The sequence below is a fragment of the Cyprinodon variegatus genome, unplaced genomic scaffold (assembly GCF_000732505.1).
Source record: "Cyprinodon variegatus isolate N-32 unplaced genomic scaffold, C_variegatus-1.0 Scaffold1405, whole genome shotgun sequence".
In the NCBI taxonomy this organism is placed as follows: Eukaryota; Metazoa; Chordata; class Actinopteri; order Cyprinodontiformes; family Cyprinodontidae; genus Cyprinodon; species Cyprinodon variegatus.
The window spans coordinates 101,629-127,552 of record NW_015151858.1 but is presented as its reverse complement, the minus strand read 5'-3'; the positions used below and the strand labels follow the sequence as shown (position 1 = coordinate 127,552).

General features: G+C 37.0%; 1 protein-coding gene across 1 annotated transcript in view; it reads right to left on the bottom strand.

Moving 5' to 3' along the window:
- The window catches only part of LOC107103254 (teneurin-3-like), a 126,187-nt gene that overhangs the window by 4,972 nt on the left and 95,291 nt on the right, over positions 1–25,924 (bottom strand). The window contains exons 21-26 of the mRNA XM_015402878.1: positions 21,356–21,588; positions 16,794–16,948; positions 8,158–9,041; positions 5,205–5,380; positions 4,585–4,820; positions 1,236–1,532 (exon numbers count right to left, since the gene is read on the bottom strand). Coding sequence (XP_015258364.1) covers positions 1,236–1,532; positions 4,585–4,820; positions 5,205–5,380; positions 8,158–9,041; positions 16,794–16,948; positions 21,356–21,588 — 1,981 coding nt within the window. The remainder of the gene's footprint in view (positions 1–1,235; positions 1,533–4,584; positions 4,821–5,204; positions 5,381–8,157; positions 9,042–16,793; positions 16,949–21,355; positions 21,589–25,924) is intronic.

Genomic DNA, 25,924 nt, shown 5'->3' with positions numbered 1-25,924 from the left:
CTCAGTTAAAATGTCATGCCCAGTCATCCGTTGCCACACTGAGGCTTCCTGAGCCCCTTGTGTTACTTGTGTCAGTGTTGACATGGCCTTTCTAGGTCACGCAATGACAGGATGGAGCCAGAAGTGACTGAAAAAAAAACTCCCAAAAGAGAAAAAAAAAAAATCTTTCCCTGTTTTTGTTGCCGATCATCCCGGTGCCATCTCAACACACTCCTCAAGAAATCAGGGGAAGTATGCATACAAGTGTTGTTCTTTAACATGTGACAGCAAAATACCCTCACAAGTATTCAGCTTGGACTTTTTCGATCAAAGACCTATTTTAACTTATTCTTACATCCTTTATTTATGTGTATCATACTAACACGGGTGTTGAAATATTTAGAGGAGCCAAGCGTTGCGAAAAATAAAGTAAAATCTGTAAAGCAACTGAAGTACAAGTAACAAGAGAAAGAAGCTACACTGATTAGCAAAGCAGGTATTTTTGAACTTTACAGACTTCCTGCTCTAAATAGTACAAATTCTTACATAACACATACATGTAAATAAATGTCAAATTTATCTGAGACAAACAAGCATTTGATGCTGTGAAGTCACTTTACATGGTAAGGTGACCCTTTTGATTACAAAATGCATTTTCTGAGCAGGGATCTAGGCAAATATGACCCTATCTCTGTGTTGAAATATAAAGTCATTGATAAAACTAAATAAAATATTCCAAATATGCTTGTTTATAAGATTAAAAGAAAATTATCTTTAAAAGTTATTTAAAATACTTTTGAAATGGGACGATATTTTTTCTTCTTTTTATTTTTCTAATCTAATATCCGTATTTTAAATGTCATTATTCTGCTTACCTGTAAGCGTAACATCGTTATAATTAATAATGGTTAACCTTTATGTGTTTATATATGTACAGTATTTTGGCTGGATACACAAAAGAGTTTATTACACTGTTGCACATACAGTAGTAGGTTATGAACAATGTATTTTAAGGAAGAGCATCCTACTGTGCTGCCCCCACTTGCTGCCTTACAAATGTAAATGTAGCAGCGGTAATTAGCCCTACTATTTAAATCATGTTGAGGCCTCATGATCTTAATTAACCCTGACATATTTCAGAGAAACAGTTGGGGGAAACCTAAGGTCCAGATTTATCTTCTGGGGCTAAAAACTATTCTGCTGCACAATACACCTTTGTTACTATTTCTGCTGGTGATGCATTTTTTTCCCCTCACCTGCTCTAGATAGGTGTAGCTCCATATCTTCCCATCTGCGAACACCTTGGAAATCAGGCGGCCTTGGCTGTCATACTCCAGTCTCTCAGTGGTGGGGCCTCTCTGCAGGGCACTGATCTGCCCAGTGCTTGTGCGGCTCACATTAACTGGAAGTAGCTTACTGCTGGGCACCCACAGGACTGGGTGGCCTGCAGTGTCATATATAATCTTTAACAGGAACTTCCTATGATCATCGTAAATCTTCTCCGTCCTCAGGGTGCGATCATAATCAACAGAGAGAATGTTGCGTCCATTCACCTGTGGGTAAAATTGAACATTTGGTTAATTAAAAAAGAAAAAAAAAAACTCCACGCCGACAACTCATTCCTCGTTCCAACAGGGATCCTGTTTTAACAGCACACACTTTAACATTCATATTCAGAGAATAAAAAAGTAGCCTATATATAAATACGATCGCTGTTCCTCTGTGGTATCTGTTAAAACGATATTTCTAGAGAACCCTAGGTGAAGTTATCACAAAGATGAACTCCCCTCTTGAGGAAGTTATTTAAACTTAAAGACGCTGTTAAGTGTCCCGGCCCTTTTAAATGAAAGCTACTAAATTTAGAGGGGACAAAAGTGACACTGAGTCCACGTAACCACCCGAGTGAAGTTCATGAAGAAGTGTAAGTGATAAATCTGTGTCACAGTCAGGGAAGGAGGTGCAGTGCTGAGGTGGACTTATGTAAAGCACTGGAATATTAATGGTGTTCTAAAGCAGGAACAGAAAGGAAACGAAGGTTAGACTTATCGTTACAATAGGGGTTAAAATGTTAAAATGTATTTCCACAGATAAAATGACCTAATGCATGATTTCATTTAAATACGCATAATTAGATGTCAATAACCTATAACTCATTCATTACTTTTAATTTTTTCTAAGTTTGCATAATGTAGTTTGACGTTAGCAACATTTTAATTAACAATGATAGTAATGGAAAGAATATAAACCTTGTTCTTTTATAGACTAAAGAATGTTTTATTTTGGTAACAGAGCGAATCAGTAGGCTATTGAAAATAAAATATATTACCGCATTTAAAACTATCTCGGAGGTTATTGGTGTAGCTGATGATAAGTTCAACACATAGAAGCCAAAACTGTTTCGTCACATTTTAAACATCAAAACACATTTATTTTATTCTAATGTGTATTTTCTACTGATTTTCCTTGTCAAATGTTTAAAAATTGTTATCATATCATCTTTGAGTCTTAACAGCTTTCCCCTGATTTTCCGTATTTACTGTGTCGTCCCTGAAAATCATGAAGCGTGAGTGTGATTAAATGATGGTGAAAAAAAAAATGTTCAACAGAGAATCCTTTATTGAAGCCCCATCTTGTTTATGCTGCTTTCTTTACAAGCAGTTTCTTACAAAAAGCAACACAATCATTTTTTCTGAGTAGCCTAGAGCACAAACTGCAACAGGACAGACGGCAATGCCAGAAACATGCAACAGGTGCCAAGCCACGAGGTGCACAGCTGCTGTTCATCACTACCCCATCCTGCAGTCTGTTTTTCATTTTAGTTTTTGTTTTACTCTTTAGGCTGAAGGAGACAATGTTCATGGTCATAAGTGGCTAAATTCTAGTCTTTTAGAGCTGTGAAAAAGATGCACCATTCATTTTTTTCTATTGGGAGCTGGCAATAAAAATACTGAGAATTCCGATTATTTCTAAGACCTACAGTTAATTACAGTATATAAACAGAAATCTAAATGTGGTTTTGGCACTACCTAGGTAGAACTAACCTGCTAGTAGCACAGCTAGCATTTTTAAAACGGTAACCTGCATCACTGTCAATGAAACTCTTGAATAGGCTATACTTTGTTCAGCCTTACTATTATCTAGTGAATTTCTTATTCTCTCCAGCAGCCTTAGTGAACAACTAAGGCTTTTCATCTAAAAATGTTTTCTCTGAAAAGGAATCAAAAGCTGATATTTTACATAAAATACTTAAACTGTCTTTAAACTGATTTTTAAAAGGGAACAAAAATAAAATTGTGCTCATTTGGACCCCTATTATTACACCTTATGAGGGTAGGCTTGAGAACTTGACTTGTATTCATGCAGATTAATGTAGATGTAGCGTAATTAACATTAGCAATTAGCAATGCTGTGGTTCTTTTATCATAATTTCCCAGTCTCTTACACAATAGGTAAGATATCACACAAGAAAAACAAAGACAGGTGTGATGAAAGCAAGGTGGGTTAATGTTGGTACCCTTCCAACACTGACATACTTAAATTAAGAAGAATTTTCCAGCAAGTTTTATTTTTGGCTGATGGTTCCTTTAAATATCTTCTTACGTCTCTGTGATTTCTTACTTCTGACTTTGGTCACTGCTTTGGTCTTCCCCATTTTCCTTGTGCGTCATTTCCATCATTACTATTTCAGTAATCTGTTTTATATGCTATTGCCTATTTATTGTCATTTTGAAATAAACATTTTTTGTTTTCTTTAAGCATTTTTAGCCCATTTGTTTTTTTATTTATAGTATTGTATTTTTAGTGCATTTTCTGTGTATTTTTAGTTTATTTCAGTATTATGTGTTATGTGCACACCTAGTCCAAGGGATTATTAAGATTACTTAAAACTGTTTGATAAATAAGTTGTTAAATCTTAAGTATTTGTTGTTTTGGAACAGCTAATCGGCTGTCGGGGCAATAATGTTAATTGATCAGCTGGTTGTCTTTGCATCCTTAATTTAAAAATGTATTTATTTATTTAGATTGAAAAGATATAAGCTTCTTGTGATGAAATAAGCAAATTTTCAAGCGGGTTTTTAAAAGAGTTTTTTAACATCTTTCATTTAATAGTCATGTCCAGGATTTTTTATGGTAGAAATAATTTTCCATGTTTCAAGTGGTGGAAGCTCTGAACTTTACTGCAGAAAAAGAACAAACATTTACTCAAAATACTACAGAGTGATATATTGCACAATATATGATAAAATATCAAAATTATTAACAGTTATTTCCTTTACTAAAACTCGACTTTGCTTGTTTTCTTAGGGTGTCTTGTTCTATCTCATCACATTGTAAAATGTTCTTTTTGGTTTTGCTGTTGCATATTGGTGAGACAATAATCTGCTACCCTCATGCTTTAGAAAAAATGTGTAACTGGCAGCAACAATGACAATGTTGTCTTCATTTTATGAGCAACTTTAGTTTTAAATTATTTTCCAAGCACAGAAGTCTGTTTACAGAATAATTTTGCACAGTTTTACAACTTCTTTTTCATTTGGAAGGTGGGTTTTATGTTGTCAAAGTTGCATCCGCTACAGAGGAGAAAAGGATTTAAAACAGACTTACCCGCAGCTTTCGCCCAAACACGATAACTTTCCCTCTGGCTTGTTCTTTGCGAAAGCGCCACTCCACCAGGTTTTGCCCAACGTCTCCTGGCAGGCTCATGTTGCGCCTGGCGACAGTCGGGTTGGCAGCTCCTGATAGGATGTGGGGCTCTGTTTGGTAGTGGGTGTCCATCCCATTGGCATAGGTAATCCTCAGGGAGTTGTCATAGCCTACTTGATAGCTGCTTCTACACTGGTCTGTTGGTTACATACACAATAAAAAAAAAAAGTATAATCTAAACAGTATAACTCAGTTGTTAATCACAGGCTAAGTTTGTTAAGGTAAAAAATCTCCAATTCTTCAGCATCTCAGATTAGACAATTTCAGGTTGTGAGGAGCATGAGCGATTGCAAGAAATAAAGGGTCCATCTGGTTGTGGAAGAGAGCAGAAAGCACTTAGTAACAAGGTTGATGCGTCTCCCTGACATCCCAGCCCACACTCCCAGAGAGCAATCATTTATACTGCCGGACCCTCTGAGTCATAATGATACACGACTTAGGCTTACTCAACATTGCCCTGCAGACCTTTGAAACAAAGACAAATAACAGCCGCGCTGTTCTGCCCAGCGCTGGAGCCTTACCCTGAGCCAGAGTGTAGAAGGCCCTGATAGTCGAGGCATTCGTTGTGATGCTTATTTCCTCCTCTGTCAGAGAGCTTTCGATGTCCACCGTCAGAGCGCTGTATATGTCTGTGTACAAGTTATTCACCATTCCAGTGGGGAACGTCACATTCATTAGCCGGCCTTCACTGTCATAGCTGTTGGACGAAAGGAACATCAAAAATGACAAAGCATTTATATGTATGAGAGCTCCCAGCGCTACAATGCATTTCAATTATCAGCTCTTTCATACTTGGGTGAGAGCACCGACTTCCTTGTAATTAAAATGTCACATTTTCATTGCCGGATATATTCCACTTCTGGTGCACGAGGGGAAGGATGTCTGTAAAAGTGGCTTAGGCACGATCCAAATAGAATAAGAGTGAGTGACACATCTCGTCAGCTATCAGTTTCTTACGCACAGGAAAAGGAAATTAATCAACACAGATTTGTAATGATTTTTTTTTGGTTTGTTTGTTTTGGATTGATAGATGTGTCATAATCATTAATTGGCTGTTTTGTTGAAGTGAGTGAGGGTATCATGCGCGGCTTAACATGATATGACAAATAAATAAAACACACACTGAGAGGCTTTGCTACGAACACAAATTGGATTATGACAGAAAATCTGAAAGGCTTACTTTAATCTAATACAGTTATTTATTTAATTTAAGGATCTTTTGTACATTTGCGATATGCTTTCTTTGCACTGGTCTAAAAAAACAGTTAAAAAATGTCAAATGTTATTTAAGTATAGTAGGCTATTTTACAGATGTGTCAATTTTTACAGTTAAATTTCAAAGTAATGTGCACGGTGTGTAATTTTTTATATAACCTTAAGAGGCCGTTTCATTATCATTCTTCATGTTTCCTTACATGTCTTCATGTGTGAGCCTATACAATGCTGTTGAATAGAATTTCCCTAAACAAATATCTTCTGTTTGCTTTTTGTGAAGAAAGAACATGTTATTTATAGAGCACTATTCATACAGAAGACTTACAAAGTGCTTCACCATAATACATTTTCAATATCTACAGAAAAAAACAACAAATAAATAAAAGAGTTCAAAGAAAATGCAATGCATTAAGTATGGTCTCTGAAAAGTTTGTGAAACCTGATTCAATTTACGCTGTGTAGTAAAAAAATGTCAGTTTTTGTTAAAGCTTGTATACACTGTGGAAGTACATATCACTGATTCAAAGGCTTTTTCTCCTTTAGTTTTAAATCTGCTATAAGGAACAACCAATAACCTTGATCAGATCACTTTAGACAGCAGCTGATGCACTTCTGGTTGATAGCAAGGTGTCTGGCCAGGCAGGACACAATATATAAGAATTAGAACTTCTCACTGGACACTTAAACTGACAGGAATCAAATGTTAGGGGTGGACAGGCTGAAGGTGTTCTGGAGATACTCTGATATGACAACTAGAGGACTGCAGTGATGGACATGTGATGAAGCTTGTGTGAATGATTCCAGCTCACAGGGTCACTGTGAGGCAAATGATCTACAAAGTTTGTGATCGACAAATATTTCCTTGAAAATGTTAAGACCTGCAAAGGAGTTTGACTCTCCCCATTAAAAAAAAAAAAATCAAGGAGGCAACAGAAGAACCCAGAACAAAAGCTCTGTAGACCTCACTGCATCAGTTAAGGTCAGTGTTCATGATTCATGAGAAAGACTGGGACAAAGAGGTCTCCATGAGAGAAATCCAGAAATATCTGACATCCTCAATAATCATATAAAGTAATAAATCAGCTGAAGAGATAAAAAAAAAAACTTTCTGAAAGTTCTAAATCCCATTAAATCGAGCTTCGAAAATAACATTGCATTTCAGCAACTGAACATTAACAGCCCAACATATTGAGGATGGTGACCTTTCTGAACCTGGAGAACTTGCTGTAGCTGATGGACTAATTAATTATGTTCTCTCACAGAACACCCTGAGGGTGAATGGCTATCATCTCTTGACTGAGCTCTTGCATTACGTAGGAAACAGGACAGCAATTTAAGGAACACCATATTAGACCACTAAAGGACCAAAAAATTGTTAAACCTGGACTCCTATCCAATTAAGACCCTCTGGGATGACCTTAAATGGGTTGTCCTTGGTTAAAAAGTCTCCATTGTGCTGGAAATAAAACATTTCTGCTAAATAAATTGGGACAGAATTTTTCCACAGTTATATTAATGACTATCAAACAGTTATCAGAATGCTTGAAGGCAGTAAATGCTGCTAAGTATGTATTACGTTTTTCACAAAAGATCTGGTTTTTCGAGCACTTTGCTTAGCAAATGAACTGAAAAACTTACTAAGATTATAATTGTCTTGTATTGAATGTTGCTTGATAAAATTAAACATTTAAGTGTGACAAAAAAAACCAGCAGAGGTATGTAATGGGAAGTGTTTTTAAGACTGATCTTCTTTAATAGGAAAGTTATTTGCCTTCATAACGAGAAGGAAAGGGGGTTGATTTAAATACGCTCAAGTTTTTTTCCTTTTCAGTGATGTAGATGTTTTATGAGCATACAAACACTTCAATTAATTGGATATGTGCCTGAAAAAAAACAGTTTATATAAAAAAGGAAACTTCTGTGTGATTGCCAAGGCTATTCCGTTCAAATTAAAACAGGGGTAAGAGTTTTACTATCAATGACAAAATAAAATGTAAATGAATGAATAAATAAACCTTATATTTACATGACTGTTACCAGACCCTTGCTATCCCAGAGATTCATGTTGTAGCCATTCCCAGTTTACCAAACATATCTAATCCCTGTTTAAGCAGCCTGTGTTGGCACGCTCAAAGTAGGAGGTGTGTTTTGATTTGCACTCTGGACTGTTTCATTGATCAGAAATGCCTTAATAATTTCAAGCTAAATGAACTAGACTTTTGGAAATGATATAAAAACTTTCTGCATTCTTATACTCACTCATAAAAAGTTGTCCAGCCGATCTCTGAAGTCTTGGTAGCCAGCAGGCCGTTATTACCGTGGTAAGTGAGCAGAACCAGCTCCTGACCCTGCGCAGTGAGAGTTTTCAGGCCACCATTGGTGCCCATTGTCAGCCAGATCACCTGGTTGTCAGGAGCGACGATCCGCACAGGCATGCGATTGGCGTCCCTACGGATTCTCAGAGTGTTCCCGCTGCTGTCAGTAACAGCCGTGATGTCGTTCTCTGTGCTGTAGCTGAAAGTGTACTTCAAGTCTCCGGTGAGCAGGCTGGCGGTGTGTTGGTGGGTGCCGTTACTGTCAAACATGTAGAGTTCCTGGGCATCAGGGGAAGCCACCTCATACGCGCTGCCGCTGGAAGTCAAAGTTGGCCCGTTCCTAGAGATGGCGCGGATACGGATGTTCCCCAAGTCTGCCACATATAGGGTTCCATCTGGAGCTGCCACTAATGAAGAAGGACCATTCAGCCTCGCGTCCTTGGCATAGCCATCTCCTGTCTGATAGCAGTCGCAGTTGGCATCATTCTTGCAATCGCAATCAGAGGGAGCTCCAGCCAAATGTGTTATCTCCCCATCCACAGAAACCTTCCGGATCCTGCTCATCTTCCTTTCGTCTGTCTCTGCGATGTAGATTGCTCCGTGATAGGATATGGCAATGGAAACGGCCGACTCTAGAGGGGTTAAATGTGCTCTTTGTCCCCCAGCTACACCTCTCTCCAGGCCAGCCAGCGGACAGTGGACCGGTCTGCCTGCCGCAATACTGACTTGACCGTTCTCTGTTATGCGCAGAACTATGTTGTTGTCCAGAACATACAGGGAGTTGTCCATGGGGCTTACTGCTAGATCTGTGGGCCACTCCAAAATCACCTGGAATACAGAAGACGCTGAAATTAGTGGATTTAATGAAGAGAGAAAGAACACCTTTTTTATAAGATGTAATATATTTTATGAGCAACAGCTTTCCATAAAGTTATTATTTCTATAAACTTTTATCGCACACTCAAAAACACAATGTGGCAATAAATATGGCCAAAAATAAGATGAATGTGGGCAGACTACATCTGAAAAGTGACAGATGTTTTTGTGTCAAGATAGAAAAATGAGATCCAGAAAAAAATTACAAACTCTGGCCTCTTTCTACCCTTCACTAAGATTGCTGTGAATGGCAGATTGTCAGTGTCAGAGTGTGATAGAGAAGGTTTCACACTGAAATCTGTAAATCATTTGATGAAAATGGTCTATAAGGGGGATTTTTATGAAGCATACTGAGGGCAATTCACAATATTACCTATACATTTAATTTTATTTCACACAATTATTGTATTTTATTGGGTTTTAATTTTCACATTTTCATTTTTAAACGAAAATGCCCTTTTCTCTATTTCTTTTTGCTAGCACTATAGAATCCCTATAAAAACACTAAAACTTGCAGTTCTAATGTTATAAAATGTCATGTGGTTTTAGGGGTATACATATTTCTGGAAGGAAGTGTACAGAAATAATGATACTAGCATCAAATTAGTGACAGGAAAAACAGCTTAAGGTTAAGTAAGTCACAAGTCTGATATTTAAATAAAATCTTTATTTCCATCCAGCAAAGATTTCTAACAGACCATAAGTTATTCTAAAAAAATAACTTTCTTGTCATAAAAAACAGCTTAAATTCAGTTTCTGGGCTGCTGTTTGGATAAAAGCGAGCTACCTGGAGGAGATTAGATACGATAGAGAATGTAAAATTTATCTTTCACTTGCAGGACTGTCTTTTGTTTACAAAAGCCGAAATAGAAGATTTTAAAGAGCCAGAAGGAACCGTGTATAAATATAGATCCTATGAGCTCATAAAGGTGTTATGTTGTGTGGTTGCCGTATAAAAAGGTAAAAGATAGACTTCCCTCTTAACAATGAAACCGGGGCATTAAACCTTTTTCCTGTGCAGAAGTTAGTTCCCTTAGGAAAAAAAATATATATATATATATACAGAAGTCTGGACAAAAACTTTGGTAAATCCACTATCTTTGACCTATATTTTGACAGTCATGTCTCAATGACTGCATGATTTATGATGTTCTGCAACTGCATCTAGTTAGATGACTTATAGATTCAGTTGTTTGCTCTCGATTTCGAAGGATGATGAAGCAAATGGAATACAAAAGCACATTTTACTTCTTATTATTTTCTAACAAATCAAAAACAATGATTTTTTCCACTCTCCCAGTTTCCATACAAGTTTATGGATTAAATGACACAAGATGCTGGTATTCTTTTGTTAGCTAGTAAATAAAGGTGGGTTTACTTTATAGATAGAAAAAAGTTGTTTCTCACTGAAAAACAGACTTCAACTATCTTCTAGACAGGATCAATTGTGGTTCATAAGACTTTCACAATGATAGAAACTTTAAACCTTTCAAATTCCCAACATCCATTTATGAAATACACATCTATTCCAAAACTTCTAATATATTATTTAACGTCTCTGACTGAATGATTGGGAAAACTGATCTATTTATTTCGATGGCTTTAATCTCCATGGTGTCACATGTTTTAGTAGATATCAGCCTCAGTAAATGAGCATGTCTTATACCAGAACATTAAGCACCCAATTAACACCTTCCTGCTCCATTTATGCTGTGCAAATTGGTGGTGCAACCTGAAAGAAAAGCTGCACACGGGCATCAGTGACATAAATCAGAATAAATCAAAATGACACAAAAGAAATGTCGCTCGCATTTAAAGTGATGGTATAATTAATCACATCTTGTAGAACATTAAGTGAGCCAAAGCCGAAATCTTCACTACCCATTAGTCTGATTTTTAACATACTTTTATTTAGCTTCCTTTTCTAACTGTAAAAAATGACTTGAGATACAATACTGTGTCCTAAACCATCCAAACACTCCTAATTCTTGTTTATTCTGACCAGTGATTAATAAAAAAAACAATCCCTCTAGGGCTGCCGCTAGTTAAATTGCTCTGAAAGAGATCTTCACCCGGTTGCCTGGGGACCACACAGTCCTGCCAATGTCTTGTCTAGGCTGATTCATGCCAAGTAAGTTGGTTAATAAGCAAAAAGTAATAAGCTTAATGCGTTATGTTCATGTTCTCTCATGTTTCCAGTCCTAACAAACAAATACTAACTGCTTTCCCCTTTGCTCACTAGGAAAATACAATATCAACTGATATGAAAACCTATCTGAATTTTATTTTTATGATGTCTGTTTTCTATGGCGTAACATTTATTTCAAAACACCCGTGAGCAAAATGAACATTTTCCTTCGCGCAAGGGGAAAATCAGTCCAAGGGCAGAGATGCTTTCGAGAGCGCAGCCACTCTTGAGCGTGGCAGCTGGATAGAAAGTCGTGCATGCTGTGAGATCCTGATCATGAATTCGAGTGTGCGTGGGAGGAGCTGGTGCACATGGACAGTGATTTTCTCCTCTGGAAGCGGCGGTTTCTCGTGCATGTGTGATTTTGTTGTGCGGTGGTAGGTAAACCATGCACAGAAGTAGTTTAACATGCATGTGAGTATGATTATTTTGCTTGTGGGCGTTTTGAAATACATATGACGCCATAGTTTTCGTCATTTAATGAGGTAATACAGCAGTATGTGAGTGTGCTTCATGTAAGCTAACCTAATTAATAAACAACATGAATGCTGTAGAAACATTTTCCTCCATCCTTCTTTATTTTAACTCATAATAAACCAGGTGATGTTTAATCATCCTCTCACCCTTGGTGAAGTCTTAGCTTCTCTTCAAATTTGTAAAAGTTAAGTTGTTATATCTGGCTTTAAATGGAGGCAAACCACCTGTCACATTCAGTTTTTTCATGAAAGAAAATATATAAAGAACTGCTACTTATATTTTTTTGGTTTTATTTCAGTTGCATCATTCATAAGATTGTTGCACTTTTCACCATATTTGAACACTAAAATGATATTGACTCAATCGAATTAGATGTAAACTAAATAAATTCCTAGAATTACAAAAATCACCTTAGCTTAAGTGCTTCGTCTTTGAGGAAAAGGTTATTAAGAGGCTCTATGGAAGCTCTGGAGGAGCGCTGAGTGAGGTAATGGTAGCTGATGTGAAAGCTGACGCAAAGTAATGAAAACATTATATTAGCAGAAGCACTTCAAAGTCGGTTTATTGGAATGCACGTCTTTACTTCATAGAGGAAAAACTTTAAAACGAAATCATTCTTTTAATTCATATGGAGTTACTACTGTCTAACACAGCTGATATTTTATCTACAGTATGTTTAATTTAGCTTTTTTTTTAAATCTGAATTCTTCACAACAATTACACCATTTATGTGTAAAATATAAAGAAAATACACATTTCATTCCTAAAAACAGAGTTAATAGATAGATATTTGAATCATTTGCTTTATTAATTTATGCTAAATAAATCTATTAAACATGTCTGTCCTAACTAATCAAATTACATAACCGTGATAATCAGTGGATGAGCTTTAATTTATTAAAAATCTGTTTCTTTTGGTGCTGAACTAAGGTTAACTTTGTTTTCTATGGGTTTTTCTTTTTGTAATTTAGGAGCCATGTTTGTTTTTCCATGATGATAAAACATCTCTTTAGTAAAATAGAGCCGTTAGATCAATGCTTTGTCATGAGCTTAAACAGTTGCAACAATTGCATTTCCAACCCCAGAAGCAGTAAAAAGAATAATGGTGTGAAAGTATTCACCTTAGTGTGATAAAGTCTGTTTTATTGCCTTTTTCCTTCATTTCTCATCCTAAATCAGCTCCCAAATCTCTCAAGCAGCACGTCAGAGACAGATATGGGTGTGGGAGCCTATTTTTTAGGTTCCAGTTTTAGAATCATTTAGGGCCAAGCATTTACGTTTCCTTTTTTTTCTCAAGGTAGTTTGAAGCTTTTTTGGGCAAAGCCGCCAACGGTCCTGTTTTGCCAAAGAAAAAAGGTTTTATAAGCTTAGCAAGCAGCAGCTTCTGAGTTTTCCCTTATTATCATGTGCAGTGCAAGTGTCCTCAGTGATGACAATTACTTGTGGAACACTAAACACTAATTCAGCACCGGCTGCATGAGAGCACGCCCCCCCCAACTAAGTAATTATTCTTTCCAACTTTTAATTGGCTTGAGATGAAAACTCCTCTCTTTTTGGACCTGAAGTCTGTTATTGGTCTAAAAATTTCACCCTGGTATTTTCATGTCACGTTCATACGCTTTGAGAAAAAATACTCAAGTCATGATGGTTTGAAGTTCAGTCAAAAAAGGTGATAATAATGTGGTGAGCAAAAATAAATCAAATCGTACCTTTTCACATTAACTGTACCTGTTTTTTTTTTGTTTCGTGAAAAAAACCTTGATAGATCTTTTGAGATTAGCCGAACAGTCTTGTAAATGAATGTTACTCTGACCCTGAAGTCTCTTCTGAATGGCTGTGAATATGTCACATCTGAAGGATTTCATTTTACCAATTCGGAAATTTCAAAAAGCTATTGAATAAATAGGTCATCCTAAATAAAAAAGATATTTTGATTTTATTCAGTAGAATGCCTTCAAATTCTTCCCTTTAAATCCCAGATATTCATACAAACATTTCTTGATTTTTGAGCAGGACATTTAGAGACTAAAAAAGACAATGTTTATGGGTTCTGATTTTTTACAGGAAGAAAGTATATACATTACAGTTAAGTTTGAATAATTTGGTAGCTGACCATTTAAAAAAAATAGATTTTGACACCCTGTTAAGTTTTATTAAAGGTTATAGAGACCAAGCAAGTAGAGAAACAGAAACTTTTAAGTTTCCGAATGACTTGATCTAGTCAGAAAGTCAAAGACTGAAGGTAAAATGTTGAAATCAAGGTGTGATGCGTAAAGTTGAGGGTAAAACTTTTCTATTATAAACCAATGTGAATACTTCTGAATATGCTTTTTATAATTCCGTCCTTCAGGAAATAAAAGCAGAAAAAAAGCTTTAAAATATATTTTTTCCCTTTCTTCAATATAAATATCAAGACCTGGAAAATAATGGAACATTTGCAACCTTGAATGGTCCAACCAGGTCTATTTAATATACCGGGTACAATGATCATCGTTTTCATTTTATCAACGGCATTTAATTTAAACAAGGATATAGGAAAAGATAAATGATTTTTCAGGATGGGGACGGACATGGCTACACATTTTTACACTGGAAGAAGACGTCCCCAGGGAATGTCCCCTGTTATATATTTGAATGATGAGAAAAGAACATTGCATGGGAGCTTTAATAATCAAAAAGGCATCGAAAGTGAGAATTAGCGTGTTGCTGATGTCAACAGCTTTTATGGCAGCTCCTGTTTTGCTAATTAATTTTAGTGATTTGTTAACATAGATGTTCAGGCTTAGGTTTGTTTGTCTTCTTGTATATATAAAGGAGCAAGTAATAAAGGACTCTGTTATTGTAAAGCTGTTAGAGAGGCAAAAAAAAAAAAAACATGAACTGAGAATTATAAAGAGGAAGAGATGATTAAACCTGGTTATATGTGCATTTTATCCACTCCAAATAAAAATGACTGGGCTTTTTTATGTTTGTTTTAATTTTTTTGTTTGCTTTTTTTCTCAAAATAGGATTTTGGTCATTATTTGATTTAATCAAAAGGACATTGGGTGCTAAAAGCGATTTCATAGGAGTATCTAAAACAAATATTATATTATATTTACTTTTCCAGTATGGTACATGCCTAAATTGTAACATGTTTTTAGATGATTGCAATTATATTATGATGATAAATACGAGAAAGATGAGTAAAATATAAATACTGATAAAAGAGTAGAGCCACAAAACAGAAAAGAGCATGAGAGCATTTTGGAGAAATGGAGGCAAGAAGTTGGTCAAAACTGAAATCCTGCCTCTATCTTAGCTCTCTATTACTGCTACCATAACTTTTTTCATTATTCCATATCGCTAAGAGGAAGGAGAGGCTGCTGTGCATGATTTTTATATTTTAACAATGAGTAAATATAAATACCGGTAGTAAATTAAACTGTAACCATCTCTGTTTCTTCATTTCATCTTTATAACATTTAATTTGTTTTTATCTCCAAGCTGGAAATATTCCTGCATTTATTCTCAGAAATCTGGTCACCTAAGCGTGTGCTTACATAGAAAAATAAAGTCCAGAGAGACGGAACCGGAAGGCCAATCAGATCAAAGTATAGCTGATAAACTTCATTTGAAATTGGAAACATATTTTTATAAACCACAGAGTTAGTCAGTTTTAGTATATTTTCATTTATATACTTGATCTAAACGTGGAAACTAGGTAAACATCCAACAACCTGGGTCAGAGAAGCTAGCCTCTATCTTGCTGCCACAGAACGACCTTCAGGTCAGAACAAGTGGGAGATGTGAGACTCCTCCTTTAGCTGGACTTAGAAAGAGGAGAGTGAGAACCGCAGGTCAGAAAACCCAATCCATTTCACTGAAATGTGACCACATCAGGGTTTTATGCCTCCTCTTCTGAGGCAGTTTACCAGTTTACCTGGAAGGAATTCCCACAAATTAAATAAAATAACTCAGAATTACATCAAAAGCCATTTCTTTGAACTCTTTAAGTAGATCAATTCTAATCAGATTCAAATTCTAAAAACCTTCACCTCTTAGAAATAGTACATTTTAATGTAAATGTGTATGTGAGTATTATTTTGAGTAAAATGAATCATTCTGTAATTAATTTACCTTATGAAATAAATCTTACTTTGGATATAACCAGAACCTCCTTCCCCCTTTGAACCTTTACTAAAGATTGCTCAATGGGGAGGAACAAATTGTTCCTTCAGAAGTAATTATTGGGAGATTAGGACGGTGATTAGGAATAATTAATAAAATGCATTTATGTAATTTAAAACAGCATGAAATCATCTGCAATAATAGCATCCATTTTTAACGCAGTTCATTTTATCTATATTGCAGCAATTCACAACAAATGTAATTAAGTGATTTGTTAGGTCAAAGTGTCCGGGAGATAAAAAAAAAAAAAAGAACAAATAAAATAAATGCTGTAAGTGGGTTTAGACAGTGGATCAATGGATAATTTGCTGAATGCAGTTTTGCCTTTTAGACATTCCTTGTTGTGATAAACATAAATCATGAAGCAAATACCAACAATTTTGTTCAAACAAATAAACAAAGCTCTGCAATGTTAAGATCAAATAAGATTTGATTTATATTTCTGGTCAATCAATATGTATGCCTACATTAGCAACAGCTGAATATTAAATGTATCTAATTCATCTTTCCAGATCTCAATATGCTAACAACTATGCTGCCAAAAAGTGAGGCAAAAGTTTCAATCTTTACAGAGAGAACTATTTTCCTATTCCGGCAGCATCCAAAAACTCTAATTTGCAGTTCCAAAGAATTTGGAAAATTCAAGTATTACTATAGCCAGTGAAGTGTAAAAAAAAAAAGCCTCCTGCATGTGTTGCCTTCCTTGTGAACTGAATGCATAGTAAGTGTGTGCAGTAGTATGTGTTAGTAGAGCTCACTCTGAAGGGATGAGTCTGAAATGGGGTTACAGAGCTGGGAGCACAAGGTGGCACTGTGACACACTCTGCAAGAGTGTTAACAGCTTTCTGGCACCTCTTGGTTTAAGTCACCTGATTGATGTCCATGCTGTTGTCACAGGTCAGGGGACGAGCCGATGTGAGGTCGTTGGTGCCCAGGAAAGTGGATATGATGCCGTTCTGGTCCACCTTTCTGATCGTGGTGCCATCAACGAAATAAATCAGCCCCTTCTTGTTTACGGCGATGCCTGTTGAAAGCAGGTAGGAGGTGGGTGGGGGAGGATGGGAGAAAAAGGAGAAAAAAAACGCAGGGAAAGGAGCTTGTGATATCAGGCAAACATGGTAGATATGCCACATCTCTGCTTGCATGACTCAGTGGACAGAACACGATGGATACATGTGTCAAGCGCGCCTTCCCATTATTCAGGTCACTGCAAAAAGCACAGCCATCAATAATTCACACGCTGCTTTTCTGGTATTAAATAATTTCTCAGGCAGAAGTGGGAAAGGCTGTATTCATACGGTATATATATATGCACTTGCCTCGCCTTGTAACCCCCCCTCTCCCCGTGTCAAAGGACGACCTCAAAAGGTGGAGGTTTCAACGACTCATGCTTTGTGGAGATCCTTGACTTCAGCAATCATCAGGATTTGCCCATCATTTGAGAAACAAAACATGCAAGGGAATACAACCGACAGCTGCTGATAATTTTTCTTGAAAGAGGTTAAAGACATGCAGTTACCTTAGTGACAAGTGAGGAATAAATTGTCTACATGATTGACTGTTAGCTCAAATCTCTTCACAGAAGCCAAGCCACTGTGGGTTTGCAATAACCATACGACCCTAAATGGGAAAATATATATATATATATATATAAAGGGGGTGTTCAAGCTTCCAGATCCCTCTCTGTGTCACTGTGCTGCTTAATGGAGATTGTTTCCTTTGGGAATTTAGCCATACCTCATATCCAGGAAGGCTGCTTTTTTATCCGCCATACCCATTTCAACATGCCGCGGTCCAGGAATTAATTTCAAAGACAGAGAGCCGCTGATCCCAGGAAGTACAGTGGTCGATTACTCTATAGTTTTCAAAGAATTTAACTGTTCTGAATGTGCTATAACTTTACTCTTACCTCCAGAGAATTTCTTTTTCAATGAAGTCTTTAAAAGCTTCTATGGAAGGTTAGTGGTTTGGTTTGACCTGTGGGCTTGGGCTGCACAAGATTGCTTTCTGCTAAAACATTGACGAGCTGTGGGAGCTTGCAGTGAATCCTTGGGAGCTGGCTATCTGACAGCCTAAGATTCTCTGACAGATGAAATGTGCCACATTTGAGCAGAGTTCAGCAAATGTCTGAGAAGAGAAAAGAGAAAAAAAATGGAGCCATCTGCTGTTTCTTCTCTTGTCTCGGCTTCCACCCACTCCATCATTAGAGTCGTTCCCTCAGATTGCCTTCACTCAAGCCTTTATCACCTAGCTGAAGCTTAGCTATTGCAGGTGGCACTCAAAAGGAGACGGCAACGATGCGCAAAACAATTCATCCTAGCCTTTTATTCCGAAAGAAGTTATGGAAAAGGCAGCAATTTTGCCACAAATGTACCTGTGCTATCTGAATGCGGACAACAGGTTGTGCAAAGCACTTATCAGCTTGTGGGCAGCAGTTATTTCAGAAGGAGCACTAAAAGCCAGGAAAGCTGACTTTCTCAGCTCTTTCCAAAAGTATTCATACCCCTAAAATGTTTTTTTATCTTTGTTTTTACTTTACAACTACAAACTCCCTTGTATGTTGTGTAGATTTTGTATAATAAAACCACACAAAGTATTGCACAACTGTGTAAGAAAATGCTAAAATGTTTTTCAAACTTTTGTGAGTGTTTGTTTGCAGTTTCCCTGAGTCATTACTATAAAGAAAACCTTTTACTGCATTCACAGCAACAGGTCTTTGGGGGTCGTCTGGACTAGCTTTTTGCAAACAGACCAAACAGTTTGGCTTCTTTCCAAGCACCTTAGGAACAAAACAATTTGATATGTTTGAGAACTTTGACTTTGAATTCTCCCCACATTGTATTTAAAGGGGCATAGTCATTTTCTATGCCTATACAAAAACAACAAAAAAACACCAAATCATCATAAAATAAGTCTATATACACCAATCATATGTCCAGAAAATCTTTTAAAAGTCTTATCTTTTTTTAGCTTTTTTTCCTGCACCGGAGAAGAATAAGCAGACAGATGTGGCAGCATCTACCAGCTCGGCGTGGTCAAAGACCGACCGATAACAATCAAACAAAGTGATCTATAGCAATTCTAAGTTCTTGTGAATCCTCCCCAGAGCCTCCTATAGTATAACAACATCAAAGAGAAAGAAAATTCCCATTCCTACCCAAAGATATCAGGGACACAGCATCAAGGTAAAAAAAAAATCAATAAAATGAATGAAAAAGTAATATCTAAACCCTTTCAACGGAATGAATCCAAGCATATTAAAATGCTAGAGTATATCCCAGGTAAGTGCATGGTTGATGAGCCTGGAATTTAATCAGGTCTTGAACAGCCATCTTGGATTTTAGCAGATGTTACAGACTGTATAGACTAAGAACAACACTTCTATAACTAGTATCCGTATTAATGAAGACATTTACCCACACATCCATCAGTTTCTTAGTGACATCTGAATGCTTCCGCAGCTTTAGATCCCGCTTCAGTGGACACCACTGTTCGCACTCTTTTCCAACCACTCTTTTACATTTTTATTTTTCTTGGAATTAAATATTTTTTTGTTTTTTTCTGCTCTGGATGTTTGATATTTCCTCATTAATTTAACAACTCCGCTGAGAGGTGCTAACTAGCTCAGCCCATCGCTTCCTTGTCTACTCCCTGTGCACCCCTGCTTAACCCGCTTTCGTTATTGTGAATATACACAGAGGGCTTTATTTACTAACAATCTAGAAAAAACAAGGCGGATAACACAAAAAATAACAAATGCTATGGCAGCAGGAAATAGTTTGCATGCAGCAGAAGTTAGCACCTAGCACATAGCTATAATGTAACCATGCCTCTTTAAGTTTGGACTTTGGCTTAACCATCTTAATACATTGATCTGCTTTAACTCGTTAACTCCCTGCCTCATACTCCCAAAATGAGTATGAATGGTCAGAATGGTCTGCCATTAAAATGGCTGTGCATGGAGGTTAGACCCTCTCAAGGTTTAAAGAACAGCAGCTAATTTGATTTATGATTTGCTTTGTGACCGGTTAACGGGTTAACCAAATCCAATTCTCTCTGTCTCTGTATATCTGGGCTGGTTGTCCTCCTATAAGTTTAACCTCCATCCCAGTCTCAGGTCTTTCTTCAGTCTTTAACAGGAAGTATTGTCCTGGTTTTCGCTTAATCCTGTCGTCTGTCCCTCAGTTTTTCCATTTCCTGCTGGAGAGAAACATCCACACTGTTTCCAAAATAACCCATCGAGGGGAATTGTGTTCACTACAATCTATAGTTTAAACGATCAGACATAAACAGTCTATTAAATGTGTTGGCCTAGTGGTTAGAGCAGTGCACTCGTGCTCTGAGAAGGTTGCAGGTACCCGGTTTGATCCCCCCAGCTTCGACTCTGGCTTCCTGAGCAATACCCTTAACCCCACACTGCTCCCCGGGCGCCACACAGTGGCAGCCTACTGCTCCCCAAGTGGATGGCTTAAATGCAGAGATACATTTTTCCGATGTGCGATCAATAAAGTTAAATTATTGTAAATGTAGGAAAATACTCTTCTATTTGTTTCACACCGGGAGCAGGACTGTTAGCTGGTTAGCCTGTAATTCATTTCTCTTTGGCACCTCCAAAGCTACAATGGATCTCTTTTGCTGCTCAACCTGTTACTTTACGCCTTGGTAGGTTTTTCATTTGACCATATTTCTTTCGGTTCCAGATGATGGACTGAATTATGTCTTTTTCAACCCAAGTCTAATTTTACATTTCTTCATTACTTTCCTCATGACCCTTTCTGTTGTGTCACCTGATGTTTTCAAACAAAGCTCTTAGGCCAGAAACAGAGAAGATGAAATACCAAACAGAGGAACTCTATTTGCTAATTAGGTGACTTCTTAAAGAAATAGGGCTTTACTAGACTTTATTATGGAGTATCAAAGTAAAGGGGGTAAAATCAAACTTTTTAATATAGTACCCTGTATCAGCTTTTTTTTCTGCCTTATTCTTATACTTTAGTTTGGATGTTTTTAAGTAGACAAAATGTGAAAACGTTCAAGGGGTCTGAATACTGTCTTCCTGTATCGCTGAAAGAGGAAGAGAAATAATAATAAATAAAATTGCACCAATTATTGAACAGAATTTCACAGGAAGACCCTCATGTGTAAGCTAAAGTATTCTTTGCATTAACTGAGGTTACAGTCTCTTAACAGAGAGCGGAACATTGCTTTCATTTACCAAGTATCAATGTTTTCTTAGGAGCCGCATCTGTTTACTCTGAATTTTACATGAGAACCAAAATTAATTAATTACAAATGAGTAACCCGTCATTTGGCACAGCGCCCAAAGCATGCATAAATTCCAATCAAGCAGGTGCCACTTCAGAATTAGAAATCCATCACTGAGTTCCACCCCTCTATTGGACAGAACATCTTCATTAATTTTAAATGATACCTTTGGGTCCAGTGAGGGAGGCCTCTAGAGCTTTTCCTCCATCGCCACAGTGGTTCTCATCAAAGGGCAGACAGTGTTCTCCTGTTCCAACAACCACCTCGGCGTTTGACTGCAGCTCCTTGGTTCCACTCAGAATCTTCGGTCGGTAGATCCGTCGGGAGTTTGTGTCCGACACGTACAGCTGGCCAGTTACTGGATCAGTGGCCAGGTAGTAGCGATGCGCTGGGTTGTTGCTGTGTTCAAGGCAATAAGTCAGTATAAATGAAAGCTTCTGGCAACATTTAGTTTTAAAACCTAATTCCGTACAGTGGTGATGGTCTGGTTTAAAATGGTTCATATCTATCTGTGAGATTTGATCCCATTAATCAATCTCTATTATATATTAGAATCCACATTTAATCAGATCTCTTCTCTTCCTCACATAAAAAAGCAGCTATTCCTTGTTCCACAAGGATTAAACACAACATATAGACTCATTTTATTTCTTTATTTTATTTTCATAAATAGTGCACTACAGCATAATTTTCCTTTGGGGGTATTAATTTATTTTTTCAACTTTTTTTTACAGTTTTAATTAAATTCTATTCATACACAAAGTGAGCACTGATAAAATTAAGCCTGCACCATCTGGGACTCCCTCTTGGGATTCTGTAGTTAGAAAACTGCTCTCAGTAAACACACAATGTTGCTATAAATGGATTGATCAGTTTAGACATAAGAACAAACACAAATAAACATAAACACGTGAACAGAGTTGGACACATTTACTGGCATACCTGCTAGAGAATTTAAAAAGTCTCCAGGTTTATCCACATTCTCAGAGAAACATGGCTAAAACCAGTATAAATACTCTTTCACATTGTCTTTAAAAAAGTTAATGAACACTTTTTTAAAGACTATTTTTATATCAATAACAGCTGATCACAACCATAAAGTAATAACCCCTACATTTGTGTTTGATGGGGAAAAATTACAGTGTGACACAGTGACAGCTGGGGGCTAGCCTGAATAAGGGACCCACATTTATTTCATCCAAAGACTACATGCTGTAGGATGATACAAAAAAAATTAATAAATAAAACAAAAAAACTGATCTGTTAGCAGTAAACTGCATCTAATATAGCCTTCTTGAAGTCACCATGCAAACTGCTTATTTGAAAGTCATGGGCAAATAAATGTGTGAAAATGTCAGAAGCAATTACTGGGATTTTAACTCTAAGTGGCTGCTTTGATCAAAGGATAGTGAAATTGAGATTTTTGCCAAAAGACCCTCTGGGTTGCCTCAATGAGAAACAAGGGGATGTCTGCCTACTTCCTGCTGTTAGAGGATCTGTTAGGCTGCAGGTGTGGGAGGCTTTTTGGAGTCCATTAACTTCCTAATACAGTCTACCAAGATTGTATGAATAAATATGCAGGGATGTCTTTGAAAAACGAGCCGTCCTCGGATTGTTTAGCAGGATAATGACCCAAAAACATACAACCAAATCAGTGAGTTGATAACCTAACAAAAAAAAGAAACAAAATCTGTCTTCTTAACTGACCATTACACCCCCAGGAGCTAAATCCTTCAGAAAATCTTTGGGGTGAGCTGAGAGTTGAGCGGATGAAAGAAAATCCAGGACTCAGGATCATCTAGAAAGATTGTGCAAAGAGGACCGTTTAATGCACCCTATCTGTGTGCTTCAACCCTTCTAAAGAGACGACAAAGTGCCTTCTTGTTGGCTGAAGGAGTCCCAGGATCTGTGCCAGCAGTGGCTTTATAAAAAACAAGTATCACATAAATATAGAGGTTTTTCTATCTACTGAATAAAATTAAAGGTTATATTCCTCTACTTCTTTTTCAGTTAGAGATGATACTACTCCAGTAAGTATGAATTTATTTTTATACATCTTTGTGAACTCCACCTCGTCATCCTGAATCTACAGCTGTTTCTAAATCTTTCAGGGTAATAAAGCCTGAAAGTGAGCTTGGTTTAACGCTCAGCAATCGATTAATTGGCCAAACCAAGATGTTAACACATAAACAGGTTAGAGCAGGTCAAAGTACATTATTAAAATTCACAATCCTCCTCAGTTTATTAAACAATTTGAGCACAACATCACTTTCGCTGGTAGAGCTGACAGGGACGACATCTAAAGCAATAAAACATTAACAACCAAGTCTGGTAAATTTTACACTCCATGTCATTCTCAGCACCAACTTCATCTTTAATCACAACCTGTCTGAAGGCAAAATTATAGATCTGCACCTTCTAGTCAGTATTTATGTGAGCTAGGTGCACGAATCCAGTCTGAGCTGAAAATACATTAGTAGTCTGGCGAAGCCAAAGGTACCGCAGTTAAAAAATGTTGCTGTGTGACTGCATATGCTCTGCTGCTTTATGCTGGGGAATATAACACACCTATAATTCTATCACAATTGACTATTTCAAAAGGCCATTTCATTTACCATAAAGCCTTGACACTGTGGGGTTTGTGGACACAGTCTGTATAGAACTCTGAAATAGCTGGAGCTCAACATAATAGTAAATAGAAATGAAGGGTAACAGGAAGAACAGAAAGTAAACAAGCATGATGTGACCTCTTTGTATGCATGGAATACATTAACTCAATGTACGTCGCACCTAAACTAAAGAAAATGATTAAAGACAGTCGATTTTCAAGCTGTTTTTATCGTTTTCTAAAATATACTCTGTAAATGGTTAATTGAGAGCAACTGTTTTGCAGGACAACAGTTTCAGCTTAATATCCAGAGTTTATTAGCAACTTTAAAGTCGAAGCGACAATTTTATGTGAATTCATAATAAAAAAAACTGAAATAATTTTTATTTTTTGGGGGTTTCAACCAAATTCTACAACTAATTTCAACAGCCGGAGAAGTGTATGAACCTTGAGGCTGAGGTGGAAAAAAGTGGGAAAACAGAAGGTTGCGACAAAGAACTGAGACTAAATTTAACCGGATACCACCACAGAGGGGTTCCAGATTGCAAAGCAGAAATGACAACATGCGTGCCAGATCATTTCATCTCTTATGAGACTCCTGTGGGGAGAAGCCTCTGGAAATTACAGAAATGACTGGCTTATGTTGACAGTGTGCAACAATTAATGGCATCCCTTTCTGCTTAATTTGTATTATTTACACTCACATAACGGATTGCAATGTAAATACAGGCAGCTGTAGGAACTGCAACATGATGGAGCACATTGCTAATTTGTTTTTTTTTCACATGATAATTGAGACTACAAAACAAGAGCTAAATTTGCATGACAAAATTATATTTGAGCAAACTGGAGGTATTTAAAAACAACTGAGGAGAGGCAGAACTGAAAACATAGAAGGTACTGGAGGGTAATTAAAGAGCTCAAAACAGAGGCCATAAATATGAAATCAGCCTGCTTCTCTGTGCAGTTGTAAATGTTGTACTGAGGCTTAATGGTACCTCAGTCAATACTGGTCCGGCCTTGGATCTGGATAATGTGCCGGTGAAATAAATGTGGCAATGAAATATCTTTGTAAAATGATGAAGATGTGGTCATAAAACTTGACGGCCATCATAAGCCGAAGTAAATGTTCAAAATAGGTGGGCACTATTTGAGATCTTATAAAAAATTCAGTAAGTCAAACATTAGTAAGCCCTTATTTTACAGTCAACCTGCAGGGGTCTGGACATAATAAATGAGGCACCAGTTCCAGTGTTTTACAGTTTGATAAAACATTTATGCAACAAATATTACCTTTTTGCACTTCTAAATGTTAAAATACAGATACATTCAAAGGGGAAATTATAGGTCTTTAAATTACAGTCAGCTATCCATTTTGAGTCTAGTTTCCATGTTGTTTCCTAAAGTTTGCAGCATTTTTTTTCACTACATCTCAACAGTTTGACCAAACCTGTCACAGGTGCTAAAACAGGTGTCAGTCACAGCCTGGTCAGGCAATCACAGAGTGCTGGAAGCTGGCATTGCCCTGCAGGGATTCAGAAAGCTCTGACTGATCCGGAATTCAGCTGCTCTGAAAGCATCAAGCTGCTGCATGTCACTTTACCTCCATGCTCCACTCACCGGCTTACCTGTGTTGCTATACAGCGCAGGGCAGACAATTAATTTCTATTTAAAGTCCAGCACAAACTTTCTTCTCATAATTTTGAAATCTTTTAAGAGATTTTTAAATCACCTATAGTTTCTGATTTTGAGAGATTTTTTAATCTTTTCTGACCTTCTTCTTGTCCCCCCCTTTTTTTAAGGACTTTCATTTTGTATGTTAGACCAATTAACGTCCCTGTAATTAGACTGGAGGCCCATCCAGGCATGGTAGAAGAACCATAAATCCTGATTCTGAAATCTTCCAGAAAAGTACACCCCAAAGATAAAAAACAAAGAAGTAAAATGTATGCAGCATGTTTCTGTTTTTCTCTCATCTAAGCTTTCTTTTTATACCTTTTAGACGTATCTTTATGTCTAATTAAGACATGGCAGGGTTGATTAAATTAGGACCAACTGCCTTTTCATCCAGCTAAGTGTTTGAAATGATCAGGAAATCTGAGTTCACAGCATGAATCAGGCAAATTA